The sequence below is a fragment of the Chelonoidis abingdonii genome, chromosome 11 (assembly GCF_003597395.2).
Source record: "Chelonoidis abingdonii isolate Lonesome George chromosome 11, CheloAbing_2.0, whole genome shotgun sequence".
NCBI lineage: Eukaryota > Metazoa > Chordata > Testudines > Testudinidae > Chelonoidis > Chelonoidis abingdonii.
The window spans coordinates 37,486,466-37,508,327 of NC_133779.1; the positions used below are offsets into that span (position 1 = coordinate 37,486,466).

Genomic DNA, 21,862 nt, shown 5'->3' on the forward strand with positions numbered 1-21,862 from the left:
TTAGAAATGTATTCAAACCAGCGAACCCCTCGCTGCATGTCAGACGCTCCCCCGAATGCCAGCGCGCTGGAGAGACAATCGCTGTGTAGCCTTTAAAAGGCTGCAGCCGTTCAGTGGACTTCTCACCGTGGGTCCCAGCTGATGGATGCTCAATGCCGATTAACCTGTAAAATCAGAACTGTGTGCCTGAGAAGAGCAAGACGCACTTTGCTGGAGAAGGTACCTTTCCATTCTGGGGTGGGACTGGAGGAGATGGGAGCTTCCAAAGAGCAGGGACCCCTGCTGGAAGAGGACTCTGGCATCTCCTGAGGCGATGCCACTTGGGAGCAGGTGGCCAAGGAGGCGCTGGTGCTTGGTCTCCAAAGCTTAGGCTCTGGGGAAGGTCTCATCTTCCATCATTCAAAGGAAGCAGGCACCTGGCTACCCCAGCCAGAGCGGAGGGGCAGTCCCATGACCCGGGCTAGGTACTAGGAGCCTGGCTGAGGCTCTGAAGCATGGCAGAAGCCAAGTGGACACCAAGTCACCCCCTGGGTAGCTGTGCAGGAGGAGAGATTCGTCCCAGCAGTGGGACGGCCAAACCCTCACTTGTGTCGCTCTTTGTCCTCTCTTCCCAGGTCCAAACCTCTGTCTTCCGGTCCTGATTCAATAAGCAGAGTGCTGATAAGATCTGATGTTGTTTCCCTAATGATGGGCCATCTCAGCCAGATAACGTAATTACAAGATTGTCCCCTCATGGCTGCAAAGTGGAGTCTAAGCAGCTGTTACTATAATGGGTTGGCTTGGGAGGTTTTGCGAGATGGGGAAGAGGCTCCTATTCTCCTTGCAGATGGGAATGGGGCCTTGTGCTTCTGACATCTCCCGACACACCCAATTATACCTCCAAAGGGGGTTCCCTACCCCTATGATGGTCTCTAGCAGCGACTAAACCTAACCGCTGAGCTGGATGCTATTTAGCACTCAGAAGGCCACACCAGCTATAGCTAACTCCTCCCCGCAGCACCCCCTGCGAGGTAGGTAGGTCAGTAGCATCCTCCCCATTTTACAGATGGGGAAACTGAGGCACAGAGCGGCGAAGCAACTTGCCCAAGGTCACCCAGCCAGTCAGCAGCAGAGGTGGTGGCAAAGAGCTCAGGTGTCCTGGCACCCAGCGCCTCGCTTAGGCAGTAGACCACAGTCCGCGCCCAGGCGGGGTTACAAGCAACTCCCGAGCACGGCTCCCTGCTCACAATTCATTTGCTTTAATTAACTACTAGTCTAAGAAGTCGGGGGTAGGTTTGATCTGTTCTTTGTGTGCTCCTGGTCGGACGTACGCGGCAAAGAGCTGAGCTCCCTTTGTGTCCTCCGGGCTCCTTGGTGGGGATGGTGGGGAGAGCCGTGCTAACGTCCCAGTCGGAGTTTTATCGGCACGTGTAGAATAAATACATCGCCTCCATCTCAGGCTAGGAGGAAGAGTGAAAAAGTCGGCGTGGGCTATGGCAGCAGCCTGCAGCTAAGAGAGAAAGAGGAGATGTAGCAACAGTCTGTAAGAGAGAGCGAGAGAGAGAGAGATGGAAGATGGCACAGGGCTGGAGGAGAGAGAGGGGGGATGTGACAGCACTCCACTGGTGAAGGTGGGAGAGAGAACACGAATGGACAGGGGCCCACCGAAGAGACTCGGGCGCAGGTCGCTGTCTGTAGGCGAGGGAACAGCAGCAGTAACCTGTAGGTGAGTGACAGCCATCCATGGGCAAGAGGGAAGGTGGCGTGAGTCCAGAGTAGGGGGCGAGAAGGGGGGAGCGTGGCAGCAAGTGAAGGAGAGAGGGAAAGAGGAAGTTGTTCTGGAGGGAAGGGAAAACGATCCCCTGGGGAAAAAGAGAGGGTGACTGTGTCAGTAGGTGAAGGAAGAGGAGGAGCAGACGGGGCTGTGGGTGCTGCTTAGGGAAGGTGGGGGGGGGCTTTCTGACTGTAGCTTGCTTTTTCACCTGGCCCCCCTCTCCTCCTTGGGCAGGCGCTCAGGGTACAGAGCCAGGTCCCTGGGGGGCTCTGGGTCAGAGAGAAAGGAGATTCTGTCAGGGATCACAGCATCAGGGGCCCAGCATGCTCAGGGGGCATCTCACTCCCAGCGACCCCCGTTAGCCCAGCCCAAGAGGCAGTAGATACCGGGCCTGTCCCCGCTGGGTCACCCCCACAGAGGAGAGAGGGGGCGGTCGGTTCCCCACTGCTCTGACTGGGGTGAGGGCAGGAGAGAACCAGGCCCCCTGGTTTTCTGCCTGCCCCTTGTAGGCCCCTGCCAGGGGGACGCACCCAGCCATCACTGCTTCCTCTTCACCACCTGCCTCAGGTGCAGCTCACTTTCCGCTGCCACAATGGGCTGCTCGTTCTGCAGGTGGTAGTTGATCAGGTGGCTGATGCTCTCGAACAGGACGTCCTTGGTCCTCACCTGGAGCAACATAACGGGGAAGGGGGTGGGTGTCAGGCGGGGGCCAGTAGCACTCCACCCAGAGAGGAGGCTCGTGGGGCTAAGCGGGATGGGGTGCCCATCAAGGACATTCAGGCTGAGTTTGGGGAGCCCAGCCCAGTCCTTACCACGCCCTCGGGATCCACCAGCAGTAGGTGCTTGGGCTGCCCGCTGTTCATGCCTGTCAGGACGTACTGCCCGGGGTTGGTGATGCTGTCCCTCACCAGGAAGTCCCCGTCCATCTGCAGTAGCTTCTCGGCGTCTCGCCGGCTCATCTTCCCGTGGTACCAGGGCTCCCGCTTCAGCTGCTCTTCTGTGGGGGCGATGGGAGCCTTCCGGGTAGGCGGGCTAGGCCACTGGTCCTCAAGGGGCGGGCTGGCCCCACCAGCCACCGTGGACTTGTGCAGCTTTAGGGCATCTTCGAAGGGCCCTGCAAGAAGCCAGGAATATAAAGCAAGGAGGGGACAGGCCCTAGCAGCTACCCTAGCTGGGATCACATCACAGGGCCCCCGGTCCCCAGAGCTACTGCCAGCTGGGTCTGGGAAGAATTCCCCCGTTGCTGGACCTGGGGCCAGCTCTTTTAAAGGCCTCGAGCCAAAGCCCAAAGGCAACTCCCACTCTTCTGTTCTAGTGAGGTTCTTAACACCGTGCCCGTCACTGCAGCCTCTGAGCATCTTCCGGTGGGGCACTGGGTGACACAGGTAACATCTGCCACATGTGCTGTGGTCTCTCCTCCTTTCTCCAAGGAGACGCGTGCGCAATGGAGTGGTTTGCTGGGCTTTCCTGGGACAGAGGAGTTGTCTCCCCTCCTTGCGTCTGAGGAACTGGGCTCTGTAGCACAACTAACCCCTGGAAATCACCACCTAGGCCCAACCAAAGCGACGAGGTGAAATGCTGCAAAAGGACGAACAGCCCAGTGCGACGGGCCCCGATTCAGCAGGGGTGTGAAGCTCAGGCCTGACTGTGGGTACGTCTACACTGCAAAAAAATATCAACCCAACCCGCAGTCACGAGTCTCAACAGACTGAGGCTCACAGGGCTCAAAATAGCCACGCAGACATTTGGGCTGCAGCTGAAACCCGGCGTGGGGGGTTGAGCCTCAGAGCCCGGGCTTGAGCTGTGGCTACACAATTATTTCTAGCCTGGTAGGGCGAGCCCAAATCAGCTGACACAGACTCAGAGACTCACTGCAGGGAGGGGCTGCCCCGCAGTGGAAGAATGGCCTAGTGGTTCCATGTGAACCTAGCACTTTGGAGATCTAAGTTTGAGACCCTGCTTTCCCTCTGGGGCCCGTGGCTCTCCATCTCTCAACTTCAGATCTCATTTGTAATTTGCTCAATCAGCCTTCTCACCTGTGAAAGGGGATCACACAGGCATCCCTGCTCCTTACAGGGCTGTGGAGGGTAAATTCATTACCGTCTGTTGAGGGATCTGAGCTCAGGAGAGAGCAGGGTACAGTAACGAATCCCTGGCTCCCTAGGCTGTCGCTCTGCTGCGTATTGAGGCCGCAAGGCTAAAACAGGAGTGGAACGCGGCTTCTGATTCAAAAGCACAGGCACCTACCACTGGAGTCCCATGAGCAGTACAGAGTCTAGGACTCCTAGCTGAGCAATACAGACTACAGCCAGGAGAGGGCAGCGTTAAACACGTGCCAGATGGCGACAGCACTGTTGACAGCAAAGCCATTTGGTGAAGGCCCCAGGCGTTGCTTTGACATTGCCAGGAGCTGGCTGGCCTAACTCTCTGACCCCACACCAGCTTGTGGGGCTGGATGACCCCGAGAAGCATTCATCTCCCCCAGGCTGGATGGCCCCGGGAGTCTTCGCGTGCTACCTTACCACAAGGCAGCCAGGCTGGCGCTGCAGCTCCCCTCACGCAGGGAAGGGAAAGTTCATCACAGAGCTGCGAGTGGAATCTCTCTGCCCCCCAGCAGGGCATCTGTGACGTGGGCTTCAGCCTGGTGCCTGGGCGGGCCAAGCGCATGGCTGCTGCATGGATCACCTGACACCAGGAGACAAAACGCCCCTCCCAGTAAAGCCCATCCCCTCTCAAATGCAGATGAGACACAGATACTGCCGGCGTATGCTCCTAGCAGACAGGTCTGGCTGCAGGGTGAACCTCGAGCTGTGAGCATGCAAGCTAAGCAAGCTCAGGTCTGGCCACCTCCTGAGAACCTGATTCCTCTCCTGCACCAGAGTGGGAGGAAAGCAAGGCCTGAGATCATGGCTTTCAGCAATCCTGACAGCTTCCTGCACCTTCCCCACACCCTTCACGCCGAGCAAGGCTGCTGTCTTACTCATGTCAAAGAGATCCTTGGGGGGGCTTGCCTCGTGCTCCCAGCCATCCAGGCACTGCGTGTTGACGTACATGTGCTCCTCGTAGTCACGGCATCCGAGGGGCTGGCTGTCTGCCTGGAGGTAGCCGTCGCAGGACTGGCCTGGAAGACACAACCGTGCCCTGCAGTGAGTGCTGGCAGGCTCTGTGCAAAGGAACCCAGGAGCCAGGCCTGCCACCCCAGGAGCCATGAACCGCCGGCTGAGGGAGGCTAGCCCCCAGCCCTGCCCCTTCTGCCCGAGGCCCCACCTCCTCATCCTTGACTGCCTGCTGGAGCCCAAAGCCCCCCCTCACTGCAGCCACCAGCCTCCACCCCGGCTAGCCCCCCGGAGCGCCGGGAAGGTGGGCAGCACAGCACCGGGGCCAGCACTGGGGGACTGGAGCCACACGCAGAGCAGAAAGTAGGAGAGGAGAGCTGGGCCTGGCTGTTTGGGGAGACACAGCCTCCTTCAGCTACGGTACCCACCGCCCATGCTAGGATCACTCCCTATGCTCTATCCTCTGGTGTCTTGTCCAGTTGTATCAATGGGGGCCCCCTTCGCTTCCCGGGGAGGTGATTTCCACCTCACACACTCCTCCCTGCTCGGAAGCTCTCCTTGCTCTATGCAGCCTGAACTTCCCTCTGCTCCTCCCCTTAGGATTGTCCTCTCCTTGGCCACGCACTCCTACACCAATCTCACCTTCCCCCCGGTCCTTTCACCTCCCTGTTTTTGGCCCTTTCACCCTGACTCGCTAGGGGAGGAGCAGGTGACCAAGCTTCCTACATCATCTCTGATGGGAGCAGCTGCTGTACCATCCAGGGGAGACTCGGGGACAACCTCACTGGTGACTAGAAACACCCCCACTCCCTGACAGTTCTCCCTGGAGTCCATGTGGTGATGATGCGGAAGGATCAGCTGACGTGCCAGGCCGTGTGAATCATGCCAAAGAATCAGGTTTGCAAAAGGGGCATCGCACCAAGCAGCTGCTCCATGCATCATTCTCAGCTAGTTTTCTCGTAACCGGCCAGCGAGGGACAGTGATGCCCATCTCCGAGGGTCCCACCACAGGCATTTGCAAGTCCTTGGGCCATGCATTACAGTACCCGCAGGGACGTGAGTCCCTGGGTTAAATGACGCCTTCAAGTTGCAGCACGTACCGGAAGCGTCGCCGTCCCAGTGGGAGCCCGGGTGGCTGTTCTGGTCTCTTCTGGCAGGAAATCCAACCTGTGAAGCAGAAGAATCAGACCTCAGTCCATGCACCACACATGATACAGGAGGTTTGTTTCCCCTCCACACGTGGGAATGTGATCTGGAGACCCAGGTAGTGGACAGGGAGATGCATTAGGTGGAGGTATGAGGACAGCTGATACCCCAGCTTTGCTCGCTGCCTCCTCAGGGCCTCCATCCCTTGCTGGCAAATGGAGAAAGTTGCTAGGCCTAGAAACACAGCCTGGAGGTCACAGCTCATGGTCACACGGAAGTGTGCAGCAGGTCCCCCCACGGAGCCCCTGCAGTGGCACTGCAGTCTCCAAGCACGTGGGTTGAAGAGCCACAAACCCCTTTGTGCTAAACTCAGCTCTAGCCATGCTTCCACGGCTTGCGGCGAGTCATTTCACCCCCACACGCTTCAGCTCCCTCCTCTGTGTAACGGGGTGACACAGCCTGTGAGAGATCGAGGGGTTTAGTGACTGCCAGTGTAGGGGCCGTGGGATTGGTGCGCCTCTGTCCCTCCTGTTCTTTGCCTGTTGCACACCATTATTTAGTCTCCTGACGGCTGCAGCATGTTCATCTGGGGATTTGCGGCCTGTGATGTGCAGAGGACTGAATGGTCTCCTCTGGCCTTAAATGCAATGAACCGATGACTCAATGGCTGGAGCTTTTGGTAAAATCCCACGCAGCCTTCAGAGGCTGTGACAGACTTTACTGCTGGACAACGGAACCCCCAAGCCCCAGAGGCTCTCCCTGTATGGGGCTCTCCCTGATGGACCAACCTCCATCCCTGACCCCAGAGGCTATTCCAGAGAACAGGCACTCACTGCAGGAGTCCTGTATGGGGACAAGAATGAGGTTGGTTTCCAGCTGTCAGCATCAGGAGAAAAGGCTCGATTCAACGCAGGAGGTTGTGGGTGCAGCCGTGGGGTGGGGAGGTTGTAGGACTGGAGGGAATTGGGGCAGATGTACAGCCAAGCGTGCTGACTGCAGGATTCACCTGGCTGAAATGACCGGCGCAGGAGGGCTGGGAGTGCACGTGGCCCAGCAACATCCTGTGCCTGAGCCGAGAGTCGATGAGTCCCCCTAGAGGAGGCTCCTTCCCCGGGATGCTGTTGTAATAATCGTGTTCAGCCGTCTCCTCTTCGTCGCCCCACGCGGATTCCTCGGTCCCCATTACCCTGTGCGACAGAGGATACAGGAGTTAGAGAATGTGGTTAGACTCCAGAACTACGGCGACTCTACACTCAGAGCTCTGGCGTCCCGGGACCTAGCATCCCAGGCTATTGGAGCACCCAGACCCAGAGCATCCCCAGACCTAGCACCCAGGGCATCAAGAGCTGGGGCATCTCATGATCGAGCACACAGGGCATGGTAGCACCTAGCACTGAGAGCATCCTGGACGTAGCACCCATAGCTGCAACAGAATCCACAGCCAGGGCACCTCAGCCCCCAGAGCCACAGTCGTATGGAGAATGCTGCAGGGCCCTGTATCTTGTGATGCAGAGACTCGATGTGATGGGGTAGGGCTGTCTGTGTGGAGAATGGGAGAGCAGGGGAGGACTTTAGGGGATGGCGATACCGGAGCCTGTAACCTGAGCTAGGTAAGGGAGGGGAAAGGTCAACATCTTTGCCTGGGAAGGAGGACAAAGGAAGGGAGTGGCAGGAGGGGAGTAGTTTTGAGTTTGGGTTTGGGGCTGTGTGGGCGGAATTCAGGGTATCCTAGCTAGGATCCAAGCACCCTGACAGCCCAGAAGGACTCGATTGAGGGGTCCTGGCTGTGCCTGCAAGCTCTTCTGTAACCTGTGTTCCTGTTGTCCAATAAACATTCTGTTTTACTGGCTGGCTAAAAGTCACTGTGGGTTCCAGGAAGAGGGGTGCAGGGCTGGACTCCCCCAGACTCTGTGACACTCGTAACACCTCAATGCATCGAGCAGAGGACGGTCCCATTCTTCCACCAACAGCCCTGCTGGAGGCTTGAAGCATCTCAGGTTCTGCTCAGGTGGTGACTGCAAAGCAGTTCCATGAAGGCTTGGCAGTGTGAACGTCACCTTGTCCCCGAGTCTGGAGAGCACCTGGTGGGGGCAGTACGAAGTGGCTGGGATGCCAGCGTAAGGGACGGATGAACATGGGGGTAGAAGGCTGCAAGGCCTCATTCACCTGGACAAGCTTTGGGAATATGTCTGGGAATTGCTGCCCAGGATACGGCAAGAAGGTGCAGGGCCAGGGTGACCCCAGCAACACCAAAAGGCCCCGTGTCTCTCCCCGCCCCTACCTGTCCGGTGGCACCACCACCTTGGGGGGGCTGTGCAGATACTGCTTGAAGCGCAGCTCGAAGGCCTGTCCCACCGTGTTGATGATGCTCTGAGCCAGCCCATCACAGCACTCCAGGATGTGGCAGGCTGCCCGGCAGGGGGAGAGACACAGACACATCAGGCGGGGCATCCGGAATATGCACAAGCCCCCCGGGTGACATATGGCAGTGCTAGCAGAATGGGAGCCTGACCTTCCCGGGGCCATGTCCCAGCTAGGAGCCAGCCGGGGCAGCGGGAGATGGAAAGCCTTTCAGGCTGGGGTTCAGGGTCACAGAACCAGGGTGGGTCCAGAGCTGAGGTTCATTTTTTCTCAACATGGTGGAATCTAGTCTAGCGAATCCAGCTTGGACTCAGCTCAGCTTTTCACCCACTGGGCGCCGCCACCACCCTCCTCATCCCCTTCAGTGGCAGAATGGAACGAATCGGACAGTTCGACCCCATCTTACCTTTTATTAGCTCCCACAACCATGGATCCCTCCTGGAACATCCGTGAGCTGCTCTGCCCCTTCCCTTCCTGCCATGGGGGTAACAGGCCCCTTTAAGGTGAAATGGGGCCAGTTTTGCCTGAGCTATAATCAACTGCCCCCAGCCTAAGGAGGTGGGATTAATAGGGTCAGGTGTTTGCATGGCAAACACCTGGGCCTCATCAAAAGGCTTGAGAGAGAAAGGGGTGGGGAAAGAAGCTGTGGCCCAGGCTACAGCCGGCAGGAGAACCTCATGGAGGGGCTCTCGGAAGCAGGGCTGTCCCTGGGAGAAGCTGTGGCAGATCCAGGGGAAAAGAGCCTCCAGAGTGGAAGAATCCCTGCAAGGCCACATGCTGGCATGGGGGGGGTGCTCCGGCGGTGAGTTCCCCTGTTACAATAAATGCACATGAGGTGGGTGGCGGGGAGAGAACCCTTCTCCAGACTTCTGGCCAGTATGGGTCTCCTGTTTAGCCCTGATCCTGCTTGCTTACCCCCCCTGTGTCCTCTCACCTCTGCCCCCCCAGCTCTGCCCTGCTCACCTCTTTGGTTAATGGGATCCTTTGCGACATAGGCTACGTAGTCTGTCATGTCCTGGAGAGAAAGGGAGAGTCAGGGAAGGAAGGGGTTTGTGGCTATCGTTCCTGGGGTCTGGGATCTGACCTGTGGGCTAAGGGTAGAGAGGCTTGAGGCAGGGCTATGAACCTGGGTATAAAGGGGCATGAGCCACGGTCCCTGGGCTGGCAGATCCCTCTTCCCTGGGTAACATGGGTGTAGGTCCCTGCTCTGATAGACTCTCTCCTTGGCTGGGGAGGGCCTGGGAGCGCTGCAGAGACAGCAAGGGTTACCCGGTGCTGGGACTCCCCCCGTTGCCCCAGGGCAATCTGCCCTCTGTCGTGCCCAGTGGGCAGCCCGTGCTGTAATGAACCAGCTCCCTGGGGCTGACTGAGGGAGCATTGCCCTCTAGTGGCTGCAGCCCAAAGAGGAGATAGAGGACATACTACCCCTGGCAGCGCAGGAGCTGATGTAGGGGGTGGCTGGGCTTTAGGGGTGAAAGAAGCAGGGGTCCAGGCCCCAATCCTTGAGTGTGTGCATGGGGGAGGGGGGCAGAATGCAAATTGCCTGTTGCCTCCGGGGATGGACTCTCATTACAGGGTCAGGTTCTGTGAAGGGGGTTTGTTCTGGCAGACAAGTGCACTTGGGACATGGGGGCCAGGAAGCGGCTTGTGTCCCTCTGCCCCCCCCCCCCCCCCGGTCAGTCCAGGCATGGCAGGTCACTGCTTCGTGGACAGGGGTAGATGCTCCTCTGTGGGAGAGCCTTGACGAACCAACCGGTCACAGAGGCATTTCTCTGGCTATCTCTTGCCTTTCCCTGCTGCTTTGCTCTCTCCTCAGAGCTTAGGAGCTGTTGCAAGACTCAGCTGGAGAGGGAGAGAGGCCAGGCAGGACTCCTGAGCTCTTGGGATGGAAACAAGTTGAGGGGAAGGGGAGTTGCCTTCTTACCCCCCAGACTAGGGTTACCATCTTTGAAATGCAAAAAAGTGGCAACCTCCCCCCACAAAACAGGCCTGCCACAACCCCAACCACAAAGCAACTCCGCAGCGCGCGCATGCACGCCCGCCCCCTTCAACAGCCACTTCTACTATCTAGAGAGAGGACACCTGCTACAGACAAGATTGATAAACATGGCAGGTCTCCTCGCTGTGCCTCAAACCCTCCCTCACACACCTGTGGAAATGGGAACACAGCAGCATCTTTTGCTGGACTTTTAACATGAGCTGTCCCAGCATTGTGTGAGGACACTGCAAAGCTTCAGACCCAAAAAAACCCACGCACACAAAATCTGGCAGTTTAAATTATTTTTCTGGCAAAGCCGTAAAAAAAAAAAAAAAAACCCTGCCAGGCCGGTCAAATACCAGCCAGGTGGGAACCTTCCCCCACCCCGCTGTCAGTGCCCAGGACTGAGGTTGCAGCAGGCAGAAGCTGGTCCACTGGCAGCGTGATTGTTGCTGCCTGTTGATCATGGCCAGAGGCCAACGAAACAGAGGCAGAGGGGAGAAAAGAGAGGGATGGAAAGGGGGTGATATGGAGGGGGAGGAGGAGATGCAGAAGGGAGAGGGGCCGCGGGGAGCTAGTGACTCTATCTCTGCATGCCGAGGGCAGCCCTTACCGTGTCGCCCCCCGAGGCGAAGGAGATGGACTGCATGTGGTGGTTAGCAATGATCTGCAGGGGACAGAGGCACGCATTAAAGATCTCGCTCAGCACAGCGGCTCCATAGCGTGGGGGGAGGGTGGGGATCGACCCACCGCCAGCCCCCGCTGAAAGTCAATGCTCTGGGAACAGTCCTGGCTTTCCTCTGCTGCTGGGGTGGGGCGGGAGCTAGGCCGGCTGTATCCACCCCACCTGGCCTAGGGTGTGTAGGCTGCGGCTCATCGAATGGACACGCCTGCCTCCTGCTGGTGAGCGTGGTTGGTTCAGAAATGCCAGCTTCCCCTCCTTACTTGGTTTGCACCCGGGAATTCCCCTGCTCCCAGATTGTTGCCACCCTGTGTAGCCTGACCGGCTTGCCTGACTGTTTAAAGGGGATAAAATGACATGGGGGGGATTGCAAGAGCAAAGGATGGCCTAGTGGTTGGAGCACCTGACTGGTAGCTGGGCCCACCTGAGTTCTAATCCCTGCCCTGACCCTAGTTCCCCATCCTGTGTAACCCTGAGTTGTTCTATCCTTGTGCTCAGAGGATAAGCAAGAGTGCTGCTCACCCGCCCTCTAGAGCTAGATATGCTGATCCCCAAATTGGGTGGGGCCCCAATCCAGGGGCTGGGCTCACCCCTGTAAAGGGACAGGTGGTGGGGTGCCTCTCTGTCACCCAAGAGTGGATCCTTTGCATTTGGGGAATGACACTGGATTTACAGCAGTGAAGCTGAGAGCAGAATTTAGCCCAGAAGCCGTGGCACAACTTAGAGCAGTCACAAGACTGCTCTAACATGTGCTAGGGGCTGCATGAGTCCCCACAACCACTAGATAGGAGAGGTGCAAGCAACCTCTCCTCTGTTCCTGCCCCAACTGGTCCTAGATCTCCATGCCCCAGGGGAGCGAGCGGAGCACTTGGGTGGGCACTAACCTGCCGGGTGGTGGGGATCATGAGGTTGAGCCCGTCGATGGAGATGTTGACAGTGATGCTCATGCCAGCAAAGCGCAGGTTGTTCTTGCCCAGGATGGAGAAGAGGGCTTTGTTGGGTGCCTGGGGAAGGAGAAAAGGGCTGGCAGGTCATCGCCTCATCTGGGGTAATGCTGGGTGCTGCGCTCAGCTAACCAGACAGGGCGATGGGGGACAGTGCAGGAAGCTTCTGCAACTCTACTGAGCTGAACCAGAGCAGGCACAGTCAGTGAAGTGTCCAGCTTCCTGTCTGCAGACAACCACTCTACACAGGTCAACAGTGCTGGGAAGGGGCTCCCAGGGGCGAGTGAACCGAAGATCCTGGGGGAGAGATCCCAGAACCTGAACCTGCCTTAACCCTTAGCCATGTCTGCTCGGGGTCTGCAAAGCTAAGTCAGCATCATCAGCCCTGTTTTACAGATGGGGAAACTGAGGCACAATTACCCACCTTCTTCTTCCAGGCCCCTTTCACCCCAGGCACGGCCTCGTACAGTCTGTTGATGGCTTCCCTGCAAGCAAAGAATCAAGCAGGCTGGGGTTAATCCTCCAGCCCTCATGGCAAGACTGGGTCAGTGGGATCTAACCTCACCCCCTACCCCTGCTGCTAAAATGCTGCCTCCTGGGGGCTGCACCAGGGACCCTTGCAATGACAGCTGGCGCAGGGGCAGCTGGTCTGTCACCTCTGGCTGGGAAAGAGGGGGGGAGGGCAGGATTGTTGTGGGGACCCTGCACTGACATCCAGCAGCCCTTTCTCTCTGGCTCTCTCCATGCTAAGGGCTTTAATAATTAAACACCAGGTGCTTGGTGCTCAGGTTCCTCCTGAGTGTCAGTCGGCCAGTGCTCCCCTCCCCAGTGTCTCAGGGCCAGTGACCGGCTCTAGGAGGAGGGGGTAGCGTGGGATCAAGGTGGTGTATTTGTGCCACTGGGGCCACTACCCCAATGGGGCACTGCCCAGCGCGGCAAGGCACAGGCATAAAGTCATGTGATAACCATCCGTCCATGCCCCTGCCCTGTGCACCCACCTGCAGCTGCTGCACTAGGCAGCCTGGTTGCCAAGGGGAGAAGCCTCTGGCTCAGCGGCGCATTGCTTGGCACTGAGAAGCCCACCAGCCACGGCCCAGAGCTGGGGGGACCTCCCAAGGCATCCTTTGTTAGTGAGCTGAGTGAGAGCCCCCCAAACCGGAGCCCAGCTCAGCCTCATTGTTTGGGTGCCTGCAGCGTTTGTCCTGCTTGCTGGTCCCCCGGCCCTGGGGTAGGGTAAATATGGCGCTCGGCCGACATGCAGAAGCTACATGGAGCCGGCGGGGCCCTGAGTCCCATTGAGAAGCTCGGCCTGCTCCCCGAGCCCACAGAATCCACACGCCCGAGAGAGACGGCTCCCAAGGACCTGGTCCCCATCCCCAGAACTTGGACGGGGGCTGCACAACTCAGACTCCATGCGTGTCCCCCTACGCCTTCGCCCTCCTCCTGTTCGCTTCTCCCTGCTTCCCGGCGTGTGCTGCTTCTGCTCCCACATCGCTGCAGGGACAGGATCATCAATAAGCCATGGCTGGCAATCTGCTCTGGAGGCTCCTTCCTCCTCCCCCTCTGCCTCTTATCGATCTGCCTGTGGCCACCCTACGCTGCATCAGCAGGCAGGAAACTCTGCAGTTCTACCCCCAGCCCCAGCTTCTCTTGCTACCTGTCTGGTTTGCAGACAGCTGCTGCAGCAGAACCTGCCTCCCACATACCTTCCCTGAGTGCTCCGGGCCGATGCCTTTATTTGGAAGGCACATGGGGATTTCTCAGCTGGGGTGTCTGGGGGAGCTGAGGGGCGGGGAAGGGGAGCCAGCCCTGAAGACAGGAGACCTGCCATCCAGACCAGGACAACAGTGTCAGCTTCCATGCTGTCCCCTCCATGCCGTCTGGCACCCATAGCCCCACCCTTGCCCTGTGTTCACCCTGAGCCATTCGGTCCTCGACCTCTGTGCTGAGACTCCCCACAGTGTGGAGGGGTCATGCCCACCTGTCCGGATCTGTGAGCATCACAGAACACTAGTGAGGTGCCTGGTTTGAGAGTGGCTGTACATCGCCTGCTTCTAAACACGGACCAGCTGGAGGGCAGAGAGAGCCAGGTCAGACAGGGCCGGGGGGCCTTAAGGCCCCTGCTGTGTGCTATGGCATGGTGTGGGCACCAGGGGTTAGATGGGGTTCCTTAGGGCCCATGCTGTGGGCTATGGGGTGGTGTGGGTGCCAGCGGTCAGCCAGGGGGTTCTCTTAGGGCCCATGATCTGTGCTATGGCATGGTGTGGTGCCAGTGGTCAGACAGGCCGTTGACTGGATTGCAAGCTCTGTGCTGCGCCTGAGGTGGCAGGTGGAGACGAACCCATCCCGCAGGCTTTCTCAGCCTTGAATCTCTGGAAAGCCGGTGCATTCATCTGGAAATCAAGGAGAACCCCAGAAGGTCCAGGGCAGGGAGCCCGGAGGTGCTTACCTGGTAACCTGCGTCCGGGTGTTAAAGTCAAGAGATCTCATGGAGCGCAGCACTTCAATGCAGCCCATGTACTGGAAGAGAAAGGGGTTGAAATCAGCCAGGCTGCAGTGCCTGGCTCAGATCCCCAGGTTACGGGGGAATGGGAGCTAGCTCACCCCGAGCAGCTTACGGAATTCACAAACCCCTCTGTCTTCTCGGAGCCCTGGGGGCCTCAGCACGGGTCACTAGCGGGAAGGGAGGCGAGAGGGTTGTTGGCGTAGCGAGTCCAGGCTCTCTGCATCCCCTCACCTAACTGCACCGAGTCAGCAGGGGGCAGCAGAGATGCTCCCAGGGGTGAGGAATGGAGCTGTGGCCCAGGAGTCCCCCCTAAGGGTACGTCTACATTGCAGCGAAGGACCCGTGGCACCGGGTCGGGCAGTGTAGATGTACCCTTGGGTCAGGCTTGGGCTGGAGCCTGGGCTCTGGAATCCAGCAAGGGGTGCAGAGAGAGGGCATCTCTGAGCACATTTCATGTACGGACTCCCATCCTTTAGCCCAGCTGGGGGGCACGTCAGAACTCTCTGGGGAGGCTAGAAAAGCAGCCCCCGGGCTGACCATAGCCCGGTACCCGCCGGTGGGTTGCAGCTGGGGCCAGCCTGGAAGGAAGGAGGTGGGATGCTGAGCCTGGCTGCTGCCAAGATCTCTCTGTTTTGTGCTTTCCTGAACGTTGTCTATGGGACTCTGTTACCCTGGGCAGGGCTGACCTGTCTAGTGACGTGGCTGGGAGGGGCAGGTCGTCATACCGGCAGCTGCAGTAGGGTTAAGAGTGCAGGGGGGCGGCGGGTTAGCTGAGCCAGAGCGTATGAGGGCCTACGCTGTGAGGTTGGTCTCGTGTGCTGCTAATCCTGCCCCGCCTCAGCAGATCGAGCTCATAACTCACTTTCCTGATCAACTGGGCCCCTCGACTGGTTTGACGATGTCGGTGCCAGGGAGAAGGGGGCCAGGCTGACAGCTCTGCAGCCTTCTGTCTGCACAGAGCAGGGACAGAGCAGACAGCATCCAGGCAAACTGCCCATGCACCACCCACTTGGCAGGCCTCAGCCCCGAGCTGGAAGGGAGCCTGTCTCTAAGAGCAAGCTCCGTCTCCATTGCTGTCAGGCCTTGGCTTCTCCACTGAAGTGGCTAGCAAGGGGGCCAATTAGTGCCAGTTGCCATGGGGCTTTGTGCAGCATAGACACCTGCCCTCTGGGCACCGGACTGATACCCACAAAATATCTCTCACTAGCTGCTAAACAGCCACCACATAGCCATGATTTCCAGCTCCGTCTGCATGGGGGCCAACCCCCTAGCTGGGAACGTCACTCAGCCCCCCTCCCAGCCCCCACCTCTCATCAGTGGTGCATTAGCTGCCTTTCCAGCAGGCACTGCCAGTGAGGTCAGTTTAATGGGCTTGGCAGGACTCCAGGAGAAAACTCTGGAGGCAAAATGTATGGCCGCTGATTAGGGCCATGGCAAGCTTAGGGCCAGAAAGAAATTCACTGAGATATCCTGCCAGGTGCTCACCTCCTGCAGCGCTTGCCTGCTTGTCCCTTGCTAGCAGTGATTAAAATGTACATCCTCTGCGCATGGGTGACGGAGGAACTGAGTCTAAGGGGTTCTGAGCAACCCCAACGCTCCTGGGTCTCAGGATCAGGACCTTTATCCTGGCCTCTCTCTGATGGGTGGACACCTGGGGCCAGAGCCTCAGCTGGCGTAAACTGAGAGAGCTGCCTTGACCTGTGCTGATTTGCCCCTTAGAGCGGCGGGGTGGGGGGGGTGTCTTTACCAGCTCTAGTTACTTTCATTTCAAAGCCAAGCAGCAGCTTGCTCCCCCTCAATGTCCTGCCTTATGGGGAGGACAGAGAAGGGGGGAGACAGGACAGTGCCCTACTGATGGTCCTACCTTCTGCTGTGCCACTACTCTGGGGGGGTGGGACCGATGCAGGAGGATACTCCAATGTTTTTGTGCTGGCGATAATGGGACTTTGCCCTTGGATGGCTCCCTCCAGCACAGGATACCACTCCTCCCCCTCCAGCCTTTTCAAATAAGTCTCAGTCTCCCAAGGTCCCTGCAAATAAATGCCTTTATTCCCATTTTGTAGAAGGAGGAAGCTGAGGCAACGAGACAGTGTCATAAGTGACTTGCCCTCGGTTGCCAGGCAAGGCAGTGGCAGAGCTAGGTCTGTCAGCTGAATTATGGGCTGTGGGGAGGTGTTCCAGCCTATTGCTCAGGAGTCAGGCGCGATTATCATAATAATCCCTTCTGGCATTAAATTCTGTGACTCTCCTGACTCCAAGGCTGGTGCTTTACCCACTGGACCATGCTCTCTTCTTCCCACCCCTGAGCTTTGACTCCTGCCCTGTGCTCTCCCCCACTGGCATTCCAGCTGCTGCGGAGACTCGTGGTATCCCCTTTCGACTTCTTTGCTCCCTGTTCTACACTACAGTGTAGTGGCTAAATTCCACCCCAGCGATGGCTGCATTTCAGTGGTGGGCAAAGAGAGCTGTACAGCAAGTGCTTTGGGATCCTTTGGTAAGGAAAGGCACCGTTATCAATGCATCTCTTTTCTCTCTCTGTCCCATGCCCCTCTCTCTGTCTTCTGTCAACCTCCTCCTGTAGAAACTGCCCACACTGAAGGAGTTAACCTCTGCGCATTTCCCTTTAAATCAGTTAGTTCTCAGCCACTGTCCCACACATCAAACATCTGATGATCTATGATGGGGCAGAGCGAGGAGAGAGACAGAGGCTAACCGGAAACATGCTGCCCTGCTCTTCCATCTCGCCTGCAGTTGTAAATTACCACAAGTAAATTGAGAATAAGACAAGGAGCCAAATGCCATCAGCAAATTCAATTACAAGTGTCTCCCCCTTCCAGTCCCAAAAGTACCAACCCTGGAGCTCAGAGCACTGTAGTTGAGACTGACCTCCATAGCACCTAGCACCCCCTGAATCTCAAGGGGATTTCACAAATGAACCCTCACAACCCCTTTGGGAAGTAGGTATTTATGATTACTATCCCCATTTTGCAGATGGGGAAACTGAGGCACAGGGGATGTGATTTTTTTTTTTTCCAACATCAGGCAGCAAATCAGTGGCAGAGATCTGAATGGAACCCCTGAGTCCCGGCTCCAAGTCTGGTGCTGCAGCTGCTAGACCCCACTCCCTCCCAAAACAGGCTAGAACCCAGGAGTCCTGCCTCCCATCTTCATGCTCTAACCCCTGGATCATCTGGAGAGGTGGACCACATTAAACCCACTCCACAAAATCACCCCCTGGGCTAGGGTGTGTGGTGGGGGGCGGGTAACCCTGCAGATAGGCGTAAACCAAAGCCCAAGATCTGAACTTCACAGCTGGCCCTATTTTTATGGTGGGCCCAGATTCATCCCCTGTGAAGCCTGGGGGATTTGAACTCAGATCCCAGTCTCAGTGCTGGAGCAGAGGCCCCCAATGTGAAGAAGTCTGTTAAACTGCCCCCTCCATTGTCTCTTGCTATCCAGCTACCTCTGGGGTAAGGGTAGAGTCTGCTCTGGTGGGGCCAGGCCAGCTGCAGGGCCAGAGACACTGGGAAACAGGAGGGTCTTCTGAACCTTCCCACTCCTATTTAGGACACTCATCTGCCACAAGGCCTTTCCAGGAAGATCCCTCCAGTGCTGTGGCAGCAGACTTTTCCCCAGCTGGAGACCTGCCTTTCCAGCCCCTGGCTTTCTGGTGTATCGATGCGTCTACACGGTCTGGCTATTCCAGCCCCAATCCTGCACACTTAGCTGTGTGGGCGGACCAGAGATCAGGACCTTGGGCCCAGGTTCTCAGAGGTATTTCGACACCTGACTCCCATGGGGTTTGTCTGCACTGCAGCTGGGTGCGAGCCTCCCAGCGCTGGTGGACAGATGCACACGAGTTCTGCTTGAGCTAGCGTGCTCAAAATAGCAGGGTGGAAGTTGTGGTTCAGGAGGAGACTTGGGCTGGCCACAGGAGCTCAGTGCAGGGGGAAGCTCAAGAGCCCGAGCTGCCTAAATACCTTTGAGAGTCTGGGCCAGGGTTTGTAAACCCCTAGGTCGAGGAGCATGAGCCTGCTTCGAAGCTGCATCTTTCTGTGAATGCTGTGGGAGCCAGCTGTGGCCCCGGGAGGCCTTTGGGGAATAGACGCTCTGAGTGAGGGGCTCCTGGCAAGCAATTCTGGATGGAGAGGGAATGGGGGCCCACCAGAATGTGCCACGGACGCCTCAAACCCTGCTAGGGAGACTGGCTCATGCTTTTCAGGGAGTGGGGAGGCAAATCTCTCTCCTTTCTCAACTAACCGCTAGGGCCTGATTCTGCCTGACCTGGTGTCAGCAGTTACACCCGTGCAAAGCAGCGGGGAGACCTGGCCACCACCTCAGCCAGCACTGATGGGCCCAAAGGGGCCTCCTTTGGCCTGCAGGCTGGTAGGTTTCCTCTGGTGGCTCTCAGAACCTAGGAGCAATGAAATCAGTGGAGTTGTGTTGGGTCCAGACCACAGCAGCAGGTCCAGCGGCGTTTGCATGGGAGATGAAGACTAGGACACCCCCACCCCAGCCCCCACAGCAAAACCATTTCCATGGTCAGGCATAGGCCCCAGTTTTAAGAATGGGAGTCACGGGGGGGGTCGGGGGGGGTCTTGCTGGTGTATCTGCCCCACAGTGGCTTCCTGTGAGGGGATGGGGTTGTGAGTACGTTAGAGTGCAGGGTGCGCCAGGCCCAACCGAGCCCTTTGGAAACCAGCCCATCATCATAGTAACTGACCCCCTCCCTATCTTTGATGCATTTATCCTCACAACCCCCTGTGAGGCAGGGCAGGGCTATTATCCCCAATGTATAGACAGGGAAACTGAGGCAAGGCTCAACTAAGTGACTCACCCAAGGAGTCTATAGCAGAGCAGGGAATTTAACCCAATTTCCCCAAGTCCTAGCCTAGCACCCTATCCACAGGGCCCTCCTTCCTTGGCCGAGCTATACACACGGCTGAGCCGAGGGGATGCTTAAGGGAATGCTGTGGTCCCAGCTGACACTTAGGAGATGCTTAAGGGGTGGCTCAAGCAGGGCTGAGTCTGCCCTCACTGACACTGGCACAAGTCAGGAGTAACTCCACTGAAGTCTATGATAGTGGCGTCAAACGGGGTGAAGGAGAGCAGTAGGAGGCTGTGGATCTTTGGTGATGGTCTCAGGGTTGACACACTGGGCTGCGAGTCAGGAGAGCTGGATTCTGCTCCTCCCTTCACCACAGAGTCACTGTGCGACCAGCCCTGCTTTGTGCCTCAGTTTCCCCATTTCTGGCATGGGGGAGGAGTAAAAATACCCCCCGCCACCCTAGGGCTCAGTTCATCAAGAAGTGGCCGGAGATCCTTGCCCAGTGAAGGACAAGGTCTCAGTGCTGTTGGCAATCGAGTATGGGTTTCATGTGGCTAAGCAGCAGTGCACTCATTTTAAACCATCTGTAATCACCTGGGCAAGGCCAGGCTGCCTCAAAGGGCCCAAGTCGTAATTACGTCCCAGCTACCGTGGTGTCATGGTGACGGCCTTTGACAATGCCACACCAACCCCTCCCAGGGCAAGGTGATGGCTCGGTTTTGAGGCCTTGAACAGAGAGAACTGAAATGAGGCAGCCTTGAAAACTCTGGGGAAGTGGGGGGGAGAATCATCCCAAACTTTCCTCTACCCATGGCTGGGGGCACCTTTCCCGTTCCCAGCTACCAGCCCCTAATGACAGAGGAGCCCAGGGATCCAAGTGCCGAGGCAGTGGACTCCTGGTTCAATCCCAGCTGCAGAGATGCAGTCAGCATGGGAGTTCGTTCAGCCCTGGACAGTGGTGGGCATCGAGGGGAGGGGGGGCCAGAGAAACGGGCTTACCCTGACGATGTAGGAGATCCCTGGTCCCAGGACCCGTTCGTCCGGATGGAGCCAGCCCTGCGCCGGTTTATTGATGAAGCTACCTTTCCGGTTCCATTCCTCTCCGGCCAGTTTGACCCCCTCGACCCGAGCCGCCTTCCTCCCTCCCCCTCCTCGGAACCGGTTCATCACCTGCAGAGAACAAGGAGAGTGGCAGACAGGCTCACAGGCGCTCAGGACAGCAGCCAGGCCGGAGGAGGAACCTTCTGCCTCTCCGGGGCCCCCGGATTTAGCCGGGGATGACAGGTCCTTGCTGGCGCTGGAAGGGCTGCGGCTCAGGAAGCCGGAGGCGCTGGAGAACTTCCACTGGGGAATCTTGGGGATCAGCATGCAGAAGGTGGTCACGGCCTCCTGCTCCTCCGGCAAGTGGGCTTCGCCCAGCGTGGGGCATGAGTGGGCCAGGGAGGCGGGCGGCGAGGGGGCCGGGGTGGCTGCCGCGACCTTGCTGCTCATGGCTGGGTCCTCCGAGGGCGTCACTGAGCCATTGCGAAAGCGACCATACTTGGGCTCCGTTAGCATGCCCTGCCGCTGCGTGTCTGGCTAAGTGCTTTTAGAGTGCTCGCCGGGTTCACTCTGCGCTCCTCTCTCCTGCTCGCTGGCTCGCCTGCCCCCCTCTGGCCCCCACCCCTCACTCTTCTCTAGGGAGGCTCCACTCACACAATGATGTCATGGTGTTATTGCTCATCTGCCAGCAGCCTGGCTGCTGCAGACCTGGCCTGCGCTGCCCCACCACGACATAAACAGCCATCTGCCAGCACTGGACAGAGGCAGAGAGAGGAGCCCGGCCGGGGCCAGCCAGGGGCTCGCTCACCCCATGCAAAGGGCAAAGAAGGGAGGCCCTGGTCCACACAGCACCTCTTGGGGTGGATTTGCCTAGCACAGCAAGCCCCGGGGTTAAAGGCCAGAGTGGGGAGATGGCTGATTTTCCACCTTCCCACTTTCCCTCCCCGCAAAGCTAGCTGGGAGTGGGTCTAAAGGGCCGTGGGCACTAGGAAAATAGCCTGATCACTTTCACATGCACTCACTGCTGCTCTCCTGCTCCTTGTCTCTGCCAAGCAATGGTGCCATGCTCCAGACACCCCGAGATGGGGGGGAAGGAACATGAGACCCTACACGGGGATTATAGATCCGTGGATTATAAAACGTATTATGGGACCATTATGAGCGTCAACTCTAATCTGACCTCCTGCAGATCACTGGGCAGAGGAGTTCACCTGGGGATTCATGCGTCAAGCCCAACAACTTGTGGGTGAGCTAGAGAGCACATCACCAACCAGTGGGGACTTGGATAGGGGCTGGCTCACCAACCATCCCGGGCTTGGTTAGGGAATAGATAGCCAACCAATCAAGGATTTGGATAGAAACCGGATCACCAGCCAACCAAAGACTTGGTTAGCCACTGGCTCACCAACAATCCGGAACTTGGATAGGGACTGGAAAACCAATCAGAGACTCGGATAGGGATCACCAACCAGTCCGGACCTGAATGGGGACTGGTTCACCAGCCAAGGAGAGAAGTGAAGAGCGATTGCATCATCCTGAATTGCCCTGTCACATTCCTGATGCTTCC

At 57.8% G+C, this 21,862-nt stretch overlaps 2 protein-coding genes across 2 annotated transcripts in view; both read right to left on the reverse strand.

The window, feature by feature from the left end:
• RNF126 (ring finger protein 126) overlaps positions 1-21,862 on the reverse strand; it is a 395,779-nt gene that overhangs the window by 86,338 nt on the left and 287,579 nt on the right. The gene's annotated exons all lie outside the window — the stretch shown is intronic.
• Positions 2,230-20,811, reverse strand: SHC2 (SHC adaptor protein 2). Its single transcript, XM_032762885.2, has 12 exons — positions 20,254-20,811; positions 14,370-14,440; positions 12,345-12,405; positions 11,861-11,980; positions 10,908-10,961; positions 9,280-9,331; positions 8,237-8,363; positions 6,962-7,142; positions 5,910-5,976; positions 4,734-4,874; positions 2,566-2,867; positions 2,230-2,419 (listed from the first exon to the last, which is right to left on the reverse strand). Exons 1-12 carry the CDS (start codon positions 20,809-20,811, stop codon positions 2,291-2,293), a joined length of 1,863 nt encoding a protein of 620 aa, XP_032618776.2. The 3' UTR covers positions 2,230-2,290.